The sequence below is a fragment of the Colobus angolensis genome, unplaced genomic scaffold (genome assembly GCF_000951035.1).
Source record: "Colobus angolensis palliatus isolate OR3802 unplaced genomic scaffold, Cang.pa_1.0 Scaffold194, whole genome shotgun sequence".
NCBI lineage: Eukaryota > Metazoa > Chordata > Mammalia > Primates > Cercopithecidae > Colobus > Colobus angolensis.
Genome location: NW_012115088.1, coordinates 4,284,093 through 4,303,448, shown reverse-complemented (window position 1 = coordinate 4,303,448; position 19,356 = coordinate 4,284,093). Strand labels below are relative to the sequence as shown.

The window sequence follows — 19,356 nt, the reverse complement described above, 5'->3', positions numbered from 1 at the left end:
GCCTGGATGTCGCGTGGTGGCGGGTGGAGAAACTGACTCCCAGACTGTCCGTAAGCTCACCAGGAACTTCTAGAGCTGCTGTACCTGGAACCAGCGGCTTTGAGTGGGGGGAAGTAAGAAGGCTCTGAACTGTCCGATCCCATCCCCGCTGCTCGACCGAAGACGCGTATAATTCCCCAAAGCAAACTTTGGATCTTTCTCTGACTGGAGATCCAAGCAATGTCCATATTCGCGTAAATAAGTGGTCAGATCGTTCTATTTTGATAGTGCAGCGAGATGCAGATGACGGGGGCGCCGAAGAACATTTTCAAGGGTCTTCACTCTGTTTAATGTGCCCTCATATTTACTGATGACAAATGTTCTGTTTTTGAGAGCCTAATGCTAACTAGGATGCGTAATCAAATAAATTATGCTACTTTTTAATTATGACTCAGCTACCAGCATGGAGATTTGTTGTTATCCTGAGGCTGTAGTACAGTGTCTGAGACTCCGTAATTGCTTAGTTGAAATGGAAATTTTATGAATAAAACGTTTTCATTCTAAAGGTAAATTAATCACATTGATAGCATGTATACGTTTGCTTGGGGGGGAGGGTACTTTATTGGCCAGCTCATCTCACCCCAGAGCTCTGGATCAGATTCCAGGGGCCTGTTGGGTGTAAGAGGCAGCTGTGATAATGTGGGCCCAGCGGGGGGCTGGGAACAGAAAACGTCAGTTTCCATCCAAACTCCCCTTTTTGTGCTGTGCACTATAGAGCAGGCCACTTCCCTGAGCCTTCAATCTCCTCATCTGTAAATGGGCCATTGCGGGTCGGGCGCGGTGGCTCACTCCTGTAATCCCAGCACTTTGGAAGGCCGAAGTGGGTGAATCACCTGAGGTCAGGAGTTCGAGAACAGCCTGGCCAATATGGTGAAACGCCATCCCTACTAAAAATACAAAAATTAGCTAGCCAGGTTTGGTGACCAGTGCCTGTAATCCTAGCGACTTGACAGACTGAGGCAGGGGAATCACTTGAACCTGGGAGGCGAAGGTTTCAGTGAGCTGAGATCACACCACTGCACTCTACCCTGGGCGACAAGAGTGAAACTCTGTCTAAAAAAAAAAAAAAAAAGCCATTGCCGATTTCATAGGACTCTGGTGAGGATTACAGGATGAACACTGGCTGGCAGGCAAAACTGACTTTAAGTTAAGCTCAATCTTCCTCTGCTTCTCTTTGCGGGTTGTTGAACATGCAGGAGCATGCAACCATGCACGTGAATGCAGCTGCAGACTTCTGGTGTCCAATATAGTCTGGATCCGTAGTACCCTCTATTACATATTCTTAGTAGTGCTGCCTTCACTTTCCCACCATGGTTTTTCCAACCCTTGGCCACATTTAAAGTTCTCAATATCTCTTCCTTCTAAGAGGTGGTTTTGTTTTCAATTGCACAGAAAGAAAAAAAAACCCCAACAAAAATCAAAGCTATAAAAAATGAATCTGCAGTATGTTATGAATTCTAGGAGGAAAAACGTCTGCAATGAAATATGCCAGAATGCAATCAGTGGATTTTTGTTCCTTCCTACTTTGCTGTTTTCCTTCCTACTTTTCTATGTTTTTCAACTGTTTTGTTAAAATATGTATTACATTATGTTTACAAAATAATGGAAAAATAAAACAGAAAAACTAACATTGTAAAGCTACTACTCATCCACGGATTTATCCCCTGTTCTAGCCCAGAGGAAAGGGTCTCTCTCCCCCATTCACAGCTAAGTTGATTATCTGTGCTATTAATTCTATATTATCCTGACTTCTCAAGGATCTTGCATTGTCATTAGCTGAACTTTCCCCTCCGCATTCAACCATTCATTCTCTTTTTAGTTTATTTTCCTCAGTATATAAATATGCTTAAGTCCTCTCTGCATCCTAGCAAACAGATACAACCCTCCAAACCCCAACCCTACCTTGGTCCCAGTCTAATTCTAGACCCATATCCCTTCTTCCTTTTACATGCAAAGTTCTAGAAAGAGCTGACTGGATTTCCCAAACTCTAGGGCCTCATGACTGACTACTCAGCCCATCACAGTCTGGTTTCCACTTGCATGACAATCTTAAAATTGCTCTTGTCAGAGGTCCAGTGACACATTGTCTCACTTCAGTCTTTCTTACTGGACTTCTCTAATGCACTTGATACTGTTGTCTATTTTCTCCTTGAAACTCTCTCCTTGGTTTCTTGGTTTTCTTTTCTTTTCTTTTTTCTTTTGTTTTTTGGGATGGAGCCTCACTCTGTCACCCAGGCTGGAGTGCCATGGTGCAGTCTCAGCTCACTGCAACCTCTGCCTTTTGGGATCAAGCAATAATTCTCCTGCCTCAGTCTCCAGAGTAACTGAGATTACAGGCATTCACCACCAAGCCCCACTGATTTTTGTATTTTTAGTAGAGCGGGGTTTCTTCATGTTGGTCAGGCTGGTCTTGAACTCCTGACCTCAAATCATCTGCCTGCCTCAGTCTCCCAAAGTGTTGGAATTATAGGCATGAGCCACCATGCCTGTTCTCTGTCCTTGGTTTTCTATGGCACAGTTGTAATGGTAATAACTACAATTTTTTTTTTTTTTGAAACAGAGTCTCACCTTTTTGCCCAGTCTGGAGTGCAATGGCGCATCTTGGCTCACTGCAACCTCTGCCTCCTGGGTTCAAGTCATTCTCCTGCCTCAGCTTACCAAGTAGCTGGGATTACAGGCACCCACCATTTTGCCTGGCTAATTAACAGCTACAATTTATATTATGTACCAAATACTATGTACTGTGTCTACTTATAGATAGTTCCTGTAATCTTCATTCTAAGGCTAAGGTAAAAGGAATACATCTCCATGATAAGGCAAAAAACCCTGAGTTAGAAGGTTTAGGAAGCCTGCTTGATTACATGGCTACAAAAAATGGAGTGAGGATTTGAACTCTAGTCTTTCTGAATCCAAAATCCAAGTTTTTCTGGCTTCTGACATTTTTGTTTCCCACATTTCCTCTGGCGTCTGTAGCTGTTCATTTTCAACTTGCTATGTGGGCTCACCTTTTTATGATACCCCATTAACATTGGCACTCTTCTGGATGTTGGATGTTAGTTTTGGCCCTTTTGTTTTCTTACTCTGCACCATCTTGTTGGAGCATCTTATTTATGCCATGAATTCATCTCCTGGCTATAAATCTCCCAGCCAGCTCTTTGTTGATCTTGCAGCCCACAGACACACTGGGTGAGGCATTTCACCTGATTGTTCCTCAGGCCCTTCACAATCAACAAGTCTACAATGGGGGCCATTGAGCTGCTCTGCTCACACATTTCCTCCTCATGTTCCAGATTTCTTCCTTCATCTGGTGTCATGCAGTCATCCTTCCTCTCTCCCTGTCCTTATCTAATTTATTGAGCCATCTTTGTAGGGCCCTACTGTGGCTCACAAGGACCTTTACAGTAATCCCCCTGACCACTTCTCTGACTTGAGTTTTGACCCCATCTAAGCTGTCTTGCATGTCGTTTCAAGATTGATCTTTGTAATACACAGCTTCCATCCTGTCAACCGCAGCTCAGAATTCTTCAGCGGCCTCCATTATCAGAAATACAACCTGAGCTCCTTTCCATGGTCTTTCATGGTCTCCATTTTCCCTAAATCTCTTCTCCAGGTCTTTCCACCTCCCAGCTGCTTCCTTTCCATACTCAATATTTTGTATTGCATTGAATTCTCAATTTCATTATTTCATGCCTCTGTGCATGTATTTTCTTTGTGCAGATATTTTCTTTGTGTAGGATAGTCTCTGTGCTGGTCCTTTGGGCAGATTCTGTCTCATCTATTGAGAGTCAACTCAAATATTGCCACTTGTGTGAAACCCTCCCGGATTTCATTCAGGGAAGACTCTCTCCCTGCACTTCGTATAATTATTTTATTGTATTCTAATTTCTATTAAGTTGTTTGTTTCTCTTTTAGATTGTAAGGTTCTTGGGGGCAGGCACCATGATTATTTCTTTATTTTATTTTATTTTTTTGAGATGGAGTCTCACTCTGTCACCCAGGCTGGAATGCAGCGGCACGATCTTGGCTTACTGCAACCTCTGCCTCCAGGGTTCAATCAAGCGATTCTCCTGTCTCAGCCTCCTGAGTAGCTGGGATTACAGGCGTGCACCACCAATGCTGGCTAATTTTTGTATTTTTAATAGAGACATGGTTTTGCCATGTTAGCCAGGCTGGTCTCAAACTCCTGACCTCAACTGATCTGCCAGCCTCGGCCTCCCAAAGTGCTGGGATTACAGGTGTGAGCCACTGCATCTGGCCAATTTCTTTATTTTTTTACAGTGAAAAATAACTTACCCAGAAGTACATTAAACATAATTTAGAAATAATTATAAAGTGAACACAGTGTAACTGTCTTAGTTCATTCAGGTAGCTGTAACAAAATTACCATAGACTGGGTGGATGCTAAACAACAGAAATTTGTTTCTCACAGTTCTGGAGGTTCGGAAGTCCAACAACAAGGCCCTGGCCCTGTGTGGTGAAGGAGGGCCCAATTTCTCATAGAAGGCTCTCTTCTCACATGTGACCTCCCACCATGTAACTTCACATGGAAAGGTGAGGTAGCTCTTTCAGGCCTCTTTGATAATGGCACGAATCCCATTCATCAGGCCTCCCACTCTTGTGACCTAATCACCTTCCAAAGATCCCACCTCCTAATCACCTTGGGGATTAGGATTTCATCATGTGAATTTTTTGGGGACACAGACATTCAGACCACAGCAGTAACTATTACCCAGGTCATGGCATGAAGTATTTTCAGCACCAGAGGAACCTCCTGCATCCCTTCCTGATACCATGAAATCCTATACTATCTTGGCTTTTGTGTTAATTACTCCTGGTTTTTCTTCATAGTTGTACTGCCTGTTTCTGCATTCCCAGACAATGCTGTTTAGTTTTACAAGTTGTTGAACTTCATACCAACGTAGTCACGTCATGTGCATTCTGTTGCATTTGGTTCCTTCTGTTCATCATTGTCTTTGTATAATTCATCATACAAAGCTGTGTGTAGCTACGTTTCTTTCCATTTAATGAGTGTATAGAAGCACTCCTTTATATAGATATACTATACATGATATATTTATTAATGGACATTTGGTTTATTTCCAGTTTTTTACTATTACAATGCTTCAAATATCTTGTCCACTTCTTCTGGTAGCCATGAGCACAAGTTTTTTCAGGGTATAGATCCAAGAATGGAACTGATTGCCACAGGGTGTGTATATCTTCAACTCTACCAGATAATGCCAAACTGTTTTTCAAAGTGAGTGTTGAGATTTACATCCTGCCAATGTGTTGAGAGTTCCCATTACGTTACATCTTTAACGTGTGGTATTGTTAGACTTTACAATTTTCACCAACATGATTGGTGTGTAGTGGTATTTCACTGTGGCTTTCAAATTAAAAAAATTATTGTATACATTACATTCATACATATTTATGAGGTACACGTGGAATGTTGTGACATGCATAGAATGTGTAATGATCAAATTGGGGTATTTAGGGTACCTGTCACCTGAGTATTTATCATTTCTATGTTAGGTGCATCATCTGTATTTCCTTCTGTGTAATGAGGTTGACCCCCCTTTCACGTGTTTATTGTTTGTCTGGATTTTGTCTTTGGTGAAGAACTTACTCAAGTTTTACTCACTTTTGTAATGGGTTGCTTGTCTTTATTTTATTGCTGTATAAAAGTTTTTATTGAAATCTGGATGTGAGTCTGTTGTTGATTGTATGTGTTGAAAATAATATTATACTATAAAATCACACACAGTGAAGATGTATTGATTACAGTAATTTTTGATTCTTTACCTTAGTACTACTGAGCAAGAGACAGAATAGATAAGATGAATAATAGTGTACACAAGTTCAAATTAATCCTCTCCTTCTCTTCTCCCCAGGGGTTATTATCGTTCCCAGTGCTGGTGTTGGTATTGTCCTCGGAGGCTACATTATCAAAAAATTGAAACTTGGTGCCAGAGAATCTGCAAAACTAGCAATGATCTGCAGTGGTGTGTCTTTACTGTGTTTTTCAACCCTATTTATTGTTGGATGTGAAAGCATTAATCTAGGGGGCATAAACATCCCTTATACAACAGGGTAAGTACCTCTTAAGAGCTGCATGGTATCTGCACGATGGAGGTGCAAAGCCCCATGGTGTTTGTGCATCTGCAGTCAGACTCGCACCCCTCCCTCCAAGCTGTTCTCCCTGTGTGTTCTCTGTGTGCTCTGCCTCTCCAAGTGGAGCATGCACTCCTGCAGAGCAGAAGCCAGGGTCTCGTCTTCCTCTGTGCCCCTTCTGACCCTCACAGAGGGACTTTCATAGCATTTTAATTACATCAGATGAGGATGAAATGCTTATTGGATTAATAAAAATTGTTCAGTTTTTATTGTAATGTTTTGAATGGGGAATGTGTTTCTGTAGCTCAAAAACATAAAATTCAATGGAAATGCAAGGTACGATGAAACCTCTTGCTCTTACTCAAGTCCTCCATCCACCTAGCTCTTCCCATTCCTCCAACCGAAGATGAAACAGGTAACCCCTTTCATTCATTTTTTGCATATCCTTCCAAGGCTTCTTTATTGAAGACGCTGTGGATATGTATTTTCAATTGTCCCTCTTTTGTATCTAAAATGGAGCATTCATACATGCTTTGCTGAGCTTTTAAAAAATGGAACAATATAGCTTGGAGGTCTTTCTGTATTGGTAGTAACAATCTGAAGCATAACTCCCCTTTACCATGACTGTATTGCAGGCTGAGAATTCTCTTAAGTGCTTGACATATGTTAATACATGAATCCTCTCAATAACCCTATCAAATAGGTGCTGTTATCATCCTGAGTTTACAGATAGCAAAGCAGAGGTACCGATCACATGTAACCAGTGGACTGCTGACAAATGTTTAAATGGCTCTCTAAAAAAGGCTCATGGCCGGTGCGGTGGCCCAGACCTGTAACCCCAGCACTTGGGGGAGGCTGAGGCAGGAGGATAACTTGAGACCAGGAGTTTAAGACCAGCCTGGGCAACATAGTGATAACTCATTTATACAAAAAGTAAAAAGTAAACAAAAGCCTTGATTTGTAGCATTTGTCAATTCTGAGATGTAAATACACCCCTGTGGATGATTTCATGTCATCAGCTTGTCGACCCTGAACACCGAGTTGGGAGGAGGTGCTCAGTCACACACCATTGTATAATGTTTCTATCATACAGGTAGAATAGACTTAAATGGCCTAGGCAAGAGCATAGATAATAATAAAATAATTAGAAGGTGATGAATTTTATGTATTTATTATCCTTGTCTTTAATATCATTTAATTATATGTTTGTATCATTTAATTTTTAAAAATAGTTGTGTTAAACAAACAATTGACAAAATCCCTTAGAATTTCACAGTAGAATCTTGTCATCCAGGGTGGCTGCCTCCAGTGTGGCACTGCCCAGAACCCAAGACTTAACCTCAAGCAATCTGGCTACAGTGTCTGTGCCCATAAGCACTACCTTTAACCATTGCATAGCATTCCATTGTATTCCACTTTGTATTTAACCTGCCCCCATTTGGTGGGCAGTGGGTTGTTCCTAATCTTTAATTGTATGTATGTATGTACGTATGTATGTATGTATTTATTTATTTATCTATGTATTTATAGACATGGTCTCACTATGTTGCCCAGACTGGTCTCAAACTCCAGGTCACAAGTGAGCCTGCTGTCTCAGCCTCCCAGATAGCTGGGATTATGGGCACATGGCACAATGCCCAGTTAATTTTTAGTTGTTAAAAGCAATGCTGCAATAAATAACTTCAAGGCATTTATCACTTCTCTTGTGTGCTCTGTATGTGCAGGATAAATTCTCAGAAGTGAGATTGAATAAATAGTACCAAATTACCTCCACAGGTATTGTACCAATTTTTGCCCTCACCAGCAATGGATATGAGTGCTGTTTTCCCCACAGCCTCACCAAAAGAAGGTGGAAAGCTCTTCTGTGAGAGTTACAAAAACCTTAACTTTTATTTCTTTTCTTTTTGAAACAGAGTCTCTCTCTGTCCCTGAGACTGGAGTGCAATGGTCTACTCATGGCTCACTGTAGCCTCAACCTCCCAGGTTCCAGGGATCCTCTATCCTCAGTCTCCCGAGTAAAGAGGGTCTCCAGGCATGCACTACCATGTCTGGCTAATTTTTTGTATTTTTTGCAGAGACGAGGTCTTACTTTGTTGCCCACGCTGGTCTCAAACTCCTGAGCTCAAATGATCCTCCCGCCCCAACTTCCCTAAGTGCTGGGATTACAGGCGTGAGCCACTGTGCCCAGTCAACCTTTACTTCTTAACTACACGTATTTTTGTTAGGATCTGCTCATTTAACAGAGCTTCATTGTCCAAGTTTTGGTGCTTGGTGCCAAGAAACACTTCTGTTTCCTTTTGTTTCTCAGTGGAGTCTTATGTTATAAAATGTTCCACTTTGCATTTGAATAACAAAAGCTTTGATTTCATCTAGCCAATTTAGAATGTTTGGGGGTGAGGAGAAGGAATAACAAATCAGAGTTTATTTAGATTACAGAATACTGTGCCATCTTTTGTCCTGGGGGTTATTTTTCTACCAGAAGGCATCAGTGTGTGTATGTGTAAGATGCGTGTACTGGGTATGTGGCTTCTTGATAGTGCCTAATAGGATGGCATAAACAATAAAATCTTTAAAAATGGACAAGCAGTATAGAATGAGAACTCAGGTTCTGGAGTGGAATTAGAATTTGGATCTTGACTCTGCTTGGCTGGTTGCTTAACGCTAAACCTCAGTATCTGCCTCTGTAAATTGGGGTAATGTTAGCAGCAATCTTAGAAAGTTGTGGGCAAGGGTTATGTAGTAACATGTGTAAAGCTCTCAGCTAATGGGAGGCACTGAAGGCTAGCTCTTGTCATTAGTCATCACTAATAAATTAAGAACAATTTCTATTTCTATCAAATTAGTTTTTATTAAATTAGAGAACATAAATAGAATTAAAAAGTTCATAACAAAAACCCAGCAGTCTTATGACTAACTCTGATTTGCAGGGGCAATAATTTTAAATTCTTTTTAGCTGTTTCTTCTGCAACGTATCTCGGTATTTTTCAGAAATACTATATAAATTAATCAAACTAAGATATTATTTGTGACTTCCTAGCTTGGCAAATGAGGAGCTTCACTTTACCTTTACAAATTGTGATCAAATCCTTTTTTTGTATTTTCATGTTAAATTTATAACATATGTATTGTCAATGAAAAGAGTCAAACTCTGTAAAATATTTGAAGAGATTTATTCTGAGCCAAATATGAATAAATTCATATTTGGGACACAGCCCTCAGGAGGTCCTGAGAACATGTGCCCAAGGAGGTCGGGGTACGGCTTGGTTTTATACATTTTAGGGAGACATGAGACTTCAATCAAATACATTTAAGAAGTACATTGGTTTGGTCCAGAAAAGCGGGACAACTCGAAGCAGGGGCCTCCAGCTTATAGGTAGTTTAAAAAATTTCCTGGATGACAATTTGTTGAGTTTATCTGAAGACCTGGGATCCATAGGAGGGAATGTCTGGGTTGAGATGAAGGACTGTGGGGACCCAAGTTCCTCTTTGCAGAGGAAGCCTTACAGAAGCAGGCTTCAGAGAGAATAGACTGTGAAATGTTTCTTATCAGACTTCAAGTCTGTGTTGATGTTAATGTTGGAGAGGTATAATGAGGCATGCCAGATTCCCTACTTCCCATCCTGGTCTGAACTGGTATCTCAGGTTAAATTTTAAAAGATTTAACCTGGCTGAGGAGGAAGTCCTTTCAGTTGGTTGGGGGGCCTTAGAATTTTATTTTTGGTTTACAGTATCGTGATTAGATTTCCTTATTTGTGTAACACTGATTTTCCTGGAATTAATAATTACTTTATTTTCATTTACTTTGTTTTCTTTGAATCTGCATCTAGTTTCCCACACCCTCTGAGAGCTCAAAAAATATCTCAACATGACCTTCCACCTATTTGATGAGCTCATGGTTCCATCTGCCCACTCCTTGGAGTCATCTATGCAGGGCCCACAGTCCCCCTACTCTCATGTGGACACAATGTTTCTGGGCTGGTTGCCCAGCTGTCATCCTGAGAATTCCTTTGCCTCTCTCTGTATTGATCCTTTGTTTTTTGGACTCTGTGGAGTCCTCTTTTTTGATTTACTCCCTCATTTTGATGGAGCACATCCTCTAGTAGCTACAAAAAGACTGTATAGGCTTTAACTTTGTTCTTTTGGGAGACTTTTTTTTTTATATATATTGATAAATATTATATATAGACATATACACACACATACACACTGTTACATTTGATTGTCAAGTTGGCTGAAATTTTGGATGAGTCATTTTTACTCAGAGTTTTGAAGTTTTTGCCCCATTGGCATCTAATTTCTAATGCTCTTGCTGGAAGTCTGGCTTTTCTTTTTCCCAGCGCTTTGTAGGAGATCTGTTTTTCCTTCCTGGGAGCTTCCTTTTATTACTAGTATTGCAGAATTTCACTGTGATGTGTTTTGAGATGGATCATTTTGATTTTTTGCTAGGCACGTGGTGAGTTCTTTCTGACTGGAGACTATATTTTACAGGCCTGTTTTTAAACTTTAATTTCTTTTTTCTCCTTGCCATTTTTTTCTTTCTCCCCTTCATTGATCTCTCCTGTTCTTATTCTTGTTTGGAGGTACTGGCAACTTTTTGTATGCCTTTGACCAAAGAATGATCCTCCTCTATCAGAGAAGGTTGTCCTCTTTGACCAAGTGTGCAGCTTCAGGAGGGACACAGGTAGAGCTGTGAGGGAGGCAGGGGACACCCGTCTATTCAGCCAGATCAGCCGAATCAACCCTGACAATCAATGTGGTGGCAGGTGTCACAGCCAAATTACTCTCATGTCCTCCTTTCCTCATTATTTATCATCATTTCATATGTCCTTTTCTGTTCTACTTTTTAAAAAGATTTCTTGCATTTTATCTTCTAAGTCCTCTATTGAATTCTTTATTTTGGCTGTCACTTTTATTTTTTTGAAATAGGATCTTGCTCTGTCACTCAGGCTGGAGTGCAGTGGCACGATCATGGCTCACTGTAATCTCTGCCTCCTGGACTCAAGTGATCCTTCCCCCTCATCCACCTGAGTAGCTGGGACTACAGGTGTCCACCACTACACTGGGATAATTTTTTGTAGAGATGTGGTCACTCTATGTTGCCCATGCTGGTCTTGAGCTTCTGAGCTCAAGCAGTCTGCCCACCTTGGCCTCCCAAAATGCTGGGATTACAGGCGTGAGCCACCTCACCCAGTCTATCATATTTTTAATTTCAAAATTCTTGCTTGATTTCAGATTGTCCCTTGTTTCTAACCATCTTGCTTCATGAGTGGAATATTTTCTCTTACTTTTCCAACATTATTTAGATTTCCTTTTCTTTCCTAATTTGTCTCTGCGTCCTATGAGTGCCTACTTTCTGTTTATTTTTCTGTCTTGATTGTGTTAGCAGCTCTGTTCAAATTTCTGGTGATCCTTAGCATGCTCTTGGTATTGAAGAATGAGAACCTAAAAAGCTGAGCAGTTGCTGTGTGTGTATGAGGGTAGGTCTTGTTATCTGGTAGGTCTCACTGTGGAAGGTGGATGCAACTGGAGTTTTCATCAGGGTGCTGCAGTGTCAGGACCCAAGGGCTTACCTCTGAGGTGCTTCAGTTCCTCAAGAGACAGATGCTCCTTTCTCTCCTGCTGGGGCCCTGCTGGGGAGGACTACAGGGTTGTAAGCCTTGCTGCTGGCATCCTAGAGCTGAGAGTCAGGGGAATGGGCCTGGGTCCTCACTGTTCATTTTGCAGGCTTTTACCTAAGTTCCCTGTCATCATTCTAGCATCTCACTGAACTTCTCCTTCATGTGTGGTGCTTTTAAGCCAGACCCTTTGGTTCATTTTCTCCAGAAAACAGGGAGTATAAGGGAAGAAGCAGTTACCTAAGTAGAGAAGGGATGGGAATTTGCTTAAAATGGTGTCATAGTTGGACCATATCTTTCTTGTATTACTGTCCTTGAGATCTAAGGGCCTCTTCTTTCTCTTGCTACTTGCCTTGATCATGCCCATATGTTTTTCTAAGTTCTCAATCATGTTTTCTGTTTTACTGAATCCTCCTGTTTCCCTGAACTCCATCCTCCTGCTTCACTTTGGACTGCTTGCTCAGTTGACATAACTTACACCCTGGATCCTCCTTTCAAAAGTTTCCTCGGTTGTATCCACTAGTTTTTGTTTGTTTATTTATTTGGTAAGTCCTCATTTTGCCAGAAAAAACCCTAGATAACTTCCGGGGAAAGGGTACATGGGAAGGAAGTCTTTCTGAGCCTGTGAGCATATTAAAGCATCTTTGTTCTTTAGTGGTAGTTTAAGCAGGCATAGAATTCTAGGTTAAAAAATTATCAGCCCCATTAAAAAATGGGCAAAGGGCATGAGAAGGTACTTTTCAAAAGAAGACTACACACAGCCAACAAGCATATGAAAAAATGCTCAACATCACTAGTCACCGGAGAAATGCAAATCACATCCACAGTGAGATGCCATCTCACATCAGTCAGAATGGCTATTATTAAAAAGTAATAAAATAACAGACGCTGACAAGGTTGTGGAGAAAAGGAAATGCTTATACACTGCTGGTGGGAGTGTAAATTAGTTTAGTCATTGTAGAAAGCAGTTCGATGGTTTCTCAAAGAACTTAAAACAGAATTACCATTCAACCCAGCAATCTCATTACTGGTTATATATCCAAAGGAATATGAATCATTGTACCATAAAGACACATGCACACATATGTTCATTGCAGTATGATTCACAGTAGTGAACACATGGAATCAATCTAAATGGTCATCAATGAGAGACTACATAAAGAAAATGTAGTACATATACACCATGGAATACTATGCAGCCATAAAAAAGAATAAGACCATGTCCTTTGCAGCAACATGGATGGAGCTGGTGGCCATTATCCTAAGCAAACTAACATAGGAACAGAAAACCAAATAGCGCATGTTCTCACTTGTAAGTGGAAGCTAAACATTGAGTACACATGGACACAAAGAAGGGAACAATGGACACTGGGGCCTAACACCAGAGGGTGGGAGGAGGGAGAGGATTGAAAAACTGCCCATTGAGTACTATACTGATTACCTGAGTGATGAAATGATCTGTCCACCCAACCCCCTTAACACAAAATTTACCTATATAACAAACCTGCACATGTACCCCTGAACCTAAAATATGTTTAAAAAAATGAATTAAAACAAACGAGTAAAAATTAAAAAAGTATCTTTCTGGGGACTTTGAAACCATTGCTTTATTTGTCATCTAGCATTTTCTGTTGCTGATAAGAAATGTAATTTCAGCCTTAGTTCTCATTTCTCTGTGGCTAACTTTATTTGGAAGTTTTCAGAATACTTTTCTTCAAGGTGTTGTGAAATTTCATAAAGAATGCTTTACCTTCAGATTTTGTCATGGCTGGAGGCTTCTTATAATCCCAATGCCACCTTCTCAGAGAGGCTTTCCATGTCTGCCCAATCTAGGGGAGCCCACTATTCCCCCACTCTTGATTACATTATTTCTCCCTGGTGTCCTCATTATCTGAAATGATCTCATTTGATGATTTGCTTTGCTTTTGTCCCCTCTGTCTAAAATATGAGCTCCTTGGGCACAGTTTGTAGAGCTGTGTATATATATATATATATATATATGTATATATAATTTTTTTGAAACAGAATATCGCTGTGTCACCCAGGCAGGAGTGTAGTGGCACAATCTTGGCTCACTGCAACCCTGCAACCTCCAACTGCCGGGTTCAAGCGATTCTCCTGCCTCAGCCTTCCGAGTAGCTGGGATTATAGACATGAGCCACCATGCCCGGCCCAGCTATCTATATAACAGTTGCATCCTCACCGTCTAAAACATGTATGATATTTGTTGTGTGAATGAATGAATGAATGAATGAATGAGTACCTCAGCACAGGGCTTTGTTCATTCATTGTACTAGGCACTTTCTGAACCCTTTTAATGCAACACATGTCTTTTTTTTTTAACTCTTTTTCTCTTTTTCCTGTGTTCTCTAGTACTCCTGCTAATCAGATGTTGGAACGTATGGACTGGTTGCCTGTGTGTTTAATTTTAATTTATTCTCTCATATTGCATGCTTTTGTCTTTTGCTCTGAGAGATTTTTTTAAGCCTTGTTTTCTATCTTTATATACATTTTTTATTTTGAGGATTTTTTTTTCTTTGCTGTATTCTGAGTGTTCCCTTTTCTTAGCATTCTGGTGTTGTTTTATGGAATAACGTCTTCTCAGATCTCTCTGCACATACAATTATAATCTTTTTTTTTACTTTGTTTTCTTGCCTTGCATTTTATCATTTTGTTTTAAAGAATCAATTTTTTTTAAATTTTTTTATTATACTTTAAGTTCTAGGGTACATGTGCATAACGTGCAGGTTTGTTACATATGTATACTTGTGCCATGTTGGTGTGCTGCACCCATCAACTCGTCAGCACCCATCAATTCATCATTTATATCAGGTATAACTCCCCAATGCAATCCCTCCCCCCTTCCCCCTCCCCATGATAGGCCCCAGTGTGTGATGTTCCCCTTCCCGAGTCCAAGTGAACTCATTGTTCAGTTCCCACCTATGAGTGAGAACATGCGGTGTTTGGTTTTCTCTTCTTGTGATAGTTTGCTAAGAATGATGGTTTCCAGCTGCATCCATGTCCCTACAAAGGACGCAAGCTCATCCTTTTTTATGGCTGCATAGAATTCCATGGTGTATATGTGCCACATTTTCTTAATCCAGTCTGTCACAGATGGACATTTGGGTTGATTCCAAGTCTTTGCTATAGTGAATAGTGCCGCAATAAACATATGTGTGCATGTGTCTTTGTAGTAGAATAATTTATAATCCTTTGGGTATATACCCAGTAGTGGGATGGCTGGGTCATATGGTACATCTAGTTCTAGATCCTTGAGGAATCGCCATACTGTTTTCCGTAATGGTTGAACTAGTTTACAATCCCACCAACAGTGTAAAAGTGTTCCTATTTCTCCACATCCTCTCCAACACCAGTTGTTTCCTGATTTTTTAATGATGGCCATTCTAACTGGTGTGAGATGGTATCTCATTGTGGTTTTGATTTGCATTTCTCTGATGGCGAGTGATGATGAGCATTTTTTCATGTGTCTGTTGGCTGTATGAATGTCTTCTTTTGAGAAATGTCTGTTCATATCCTTTGCCCACTTTTTGATGGGGTTGTTTGTTTTTTTCTTGTATATTTGTTTGAGTTCTTTGTAGATTCTGGATATTAGCCCTTTGTCAGATGAGTAGATTGCAAAAATTTTCTCCCATTCTGTAGGTCGCCTGTTCACTCTGATGGTAGTTTCTTTGGCTGTGCAGAAGCTCTTTAGTTTAATTAGATCCCATTTGTCAATTTTGGCTTTTGCTGCCATTGCTTTTGGTGTTTGAGACATGAAGTCCTTGCCCATGCCTATGTCCTGAATGGTACTACCTAGATTTTCTTCTAGGGTTTTTATGGTATTAGGTCTAACATTTAAGTCTCTAATCCATCTTGAATTAATCTTCGTATAAGGAGTAAGGAAAGGATCCAGTTTCAGCTTTCTACTTATGGCTAGCCAATTTTCCCAAGAATCAATTTTTGTGTTTGTTTATTCTGGGTTTTGCAGGTGACAATACTCAGCCTAGCGTATCTCAGATGGTGTCTTTCCTCTCCCTCTACCTCAAAGACAAGAATGAGGGGATTTTATTCAGAGTTGTCAACATCTAGAGTAGAAGTTTAGCTTTTTACATTTCTTCCAGTTTCCTTAGAGAAGCACTTCCTGAAGAATTTCTGGGCCGTAAATTGGAGATGGGAGGGAACGGATAAATGAGAATGGAAGGGCTCACTGATGCAATTTTCTCTTCCTTAGAGCTCCAGAGAGGCCCACAGTGGTTTCTCCACCTCTCACTTTTGCCCTCAGTTGCATCTGCTCACTTTGAGCTCAGAACCCGTGGAGATTTGATCCGGAAGGCTGGCTCCTATTCCTCCAAGGCAGCCTCTGCCTGTTTCACATAAACCCATCCCTATCTACTAGCCATTTTTGTGAAGTTTGGTGTCACTCTTTCCTTTTAACCCTACTCTGCTTTTATTTCAAGTGTGTTCTCAGAAGGGAACGGAAGGCACAGTCCATGTCTTACCTGCTTTTAAACAGCAAGTCTCCTTAAGATTCTTAAAACCCCGGCTTAACACCACACCTGCCTCATCCATCTTGAATCAGCTGCGGCTGGGCTTGCCCAGCACTACTGGGAAAAATTATATAATTGTGCTGATTGGCTCCATTACAAATTTATGAGTTCCAATCTTAGCAGGCCCTCATCTTTGCTGAGCAATCCATTTACTTCATCTCAGTCAGCTTTCCTTCTCATGCCCATGATGGTGGCTCTGTTTTTATATTTGAACCCATTTTTTCAAGTCCTTTGTCATGCCCCGGTCTTGTTTTTCTTAGCAGACAGCTGAGTGGCCCATGTTAGTTACAGATGAGGTTATGAAGAGTGAACTTTCTGAACTTCTTTCTTCCATCCCCTCAAACTCATTTGTCTCACACAGTATTGTTTTCAAAGGCAAGTACTGGCTCCATCATTGTCTAACTGTGTGACCTTGCAAAAAAATTACGTAGTATTTGTTGAGTCTTGGGTTTCTCATATTTAAAACTGGTGATGATGTCAGTCTCTCCTGGTTACAAGCATACTGAAAGTTCATCTCTCCTGGTTACCAGCATAATTACTCATATATCTGGTTGAAAACATTAAAGTAATGCAGAAGGGTTAAAAAAAAAAAAAAGAGAGAGAAGTCAGTGTCTCCTCCTCTCATCCTCAGCCATTCCTTTTTTTTATCTTTTATTTTTGAGACGGAATCTCGCTCTGTCATTCAGGCTAAAGTGCAGTGGCACAATCTCGGCTCACTGCAACCTCCACCCTCTGGGTTCAAGCAATTCTCCCTGCCTCAGCTTCCTGAGTAGCTGAGATTACAGGTACCCACCAACATGCCCAGCTAATTTTTGTATTTTTTAGTAAAGATGGGGGTTTCACCATGTTGGCCAGGCTGATCTTGAACTCTTGACCTCAGGAGATCCGCCTGCCTCGGCCTCCCAAAGTGCTGAGATTACAGATGTGAGCCACCATGCCTGGCAACCTTTAGTTTAAATCATGTGAATACTTTAAACAAATATTTGTAGTTTTGATAATGAGAATGATACCGGGAAGGTTCTCATATTTCCTAGCACAGAATCTAGCACTTTGAATATGCTAAAAAAAGTTAGTTTCTTATCTCTACTCCCTTTCCTTCTAGATCAGGCAGAGCAATTCCATTTTCTTCTTTAATAGATGAATGAATGTCTGGCACCTATCTCAGTTCAGGGATATTACTCATATAGTGAGGCTGCAACTCTTATGAACTCGACGAAAATTTACGTCTTTATTATCAAATCCATGAATTATGGTACACCTTTTCTTACTTATTCAATCCAGAACAAGTAACCTGATTAAGAGTGCTGGAAACTGTGGCAAGGACCCAATTGTTTTAGTATTTGCAGTCTGACTTTAAAGGAAGTTTATAAATTGTAGCAAAAGAATAACCTAGTTTCCATGGAGAATTTTTCTGGTTTCCCAAGTCCTAGGAATATAGTCTAGAATGACTTAATGAAAACACTACTGGGTGGTGCAGCTGCATAGGTGTGCCACTTTTAGAGTAGCAGATAGCTTTTGTAAACAAAAATGGAATCCTTTCTTCAAGCAGGGTGTGAGCTACATTTCAACTTTGCTTCCTTGGCTGGGTGCCCTTGTTCAGTGTACAGCCTGCTCAACAGTATGTGGCTGGCCTGCCTAGTAAAAACTGTTTCTCATTCTGCATGATTTTAAGACTTGCATGTGGCTTTTTCCCCTTTTCAAGTCAGTAAAGAGAAAGACGAAAGGAGTGGCAGTGAAGAAAGGAGTCTTTGTAAGGTACATGTTTGGTTCAGTGTGATTGGCACTTACACATGTCTTATGCTTACGACACCCCTGTACTGTTTATGTTATTGTCTGTGTTTTAGTTAAAGAACCTGAGAAATTAAGTGATTTATCCAAACTCATTTAATAAGGAGTGGAACTGAATCAGATCTAGATGATTTATGTCAGAGTTTGCATTCTTTCTGAACACCTCACTGAGGTGCTGTTTTAAATCGTGTATTTCATGCGTGTACGCAACTGCATGCACACATAACCTTCTTGCTGGATGAGCTATTGGGGATGTATCTACTTCTCAATACTGCATGGTTTTCTGATATTTCAGAGCAGCTGAGTTACAGACGTCATGCTACGTGCTCTGCATGCCTACAGCATTTGCTCTGTGGCTCTCACATCGACCAGTCTAGATTTTCACCTTAGCTTTGCCACATACTGGCTGTCTGGGTATGGGCAAGTTATTTGACTTTTCTGGGCTTGGTTTCTACATTTTTAAGGTGAGACTACAGATAGTATCTATCTAGTTGGATTGATGTGAGGATTGAGTAAGATACTTGGCCAATTCTTTAACCTTTCTGTGCCTCAATTTCTTCAACATTAAGATGTGATCAATTATAGTACTTATCTCTTAGGGTTATAGGGAGGATAAAATGGGATAAAATGCATAAATAGTGAGCACTTGATAATAACTATTTAATGATATTTCAATGAGGGTAAAGTCTCAGAGAGGTTAAATAACTTGCTTGAAGTCACACAGCTAGAAAATGGCCGAGCTAGGGTTTGAAATTAAGTTTCTTTGACTCTGGATGCAATGCTGCAATACTTTTGATTATTACACTATTCTGACAGAAGAAAAAAATACAAAGAAGAAAGCATTCTATATAAGTCATTTCTATTCATTAAATTTTATGTGAAGGGCTTCAGGTTTACGGGCATGGTGAATTTTCTAACATTAAAAGGACTTAATGACTGACCCTTCTTTGATTAGTATCAAGCACTCGTGAATCACCTAAGTGCCTGGGATGGAGTTGGGATGTTTTAGGAGAATGAGCTTTTCCTGTGAAGCAAAAACGTAATCACGGTCTTTTTGTAGAATGAACCTGATGTGTTATTAGTGGTTTTCTTAGAAAATTCAGATTTGATAGCCAAGATATGGAAACAAGTTAAATGTCTATAGACAGCTGCGTAGTATTCCGTGGTGTATATATGCCACATTTTCTTAATCCAGTCTGTCACAGATGGACATTTGGGTTGATTCCAAGTCTTTGCTATTGTGAATAGTGCCG

The 19,356-nt window shown here is 40.4% G+C and overlaps 1 protein-coding gene across 2 annotated transcripts in view; it reads left to right on the top strand.

The window, feature by feature from the left end:
• The window catches only part of SLCO5A1 (solute carrier organic anion transporter family, member 5A1), a 159,343-nt gene that overhangs the window by 119,313 nt on the left and 20,674 nt on the right, over window positions 1-19,356 (top strand). For both annotated transcript variants that reach the window (XM_011940924.1, XM_011940925.1), the window contains one exon: window positions 5,934-6,132. In XM_011940924.1, the coding sequence (XP_011796314.1) occupies window positions 5,934-6,132 (199 nt within the window). The remainder of the gene's footprint in view (window positions 1-5,933; window positions 6,133-19,356) is intronic.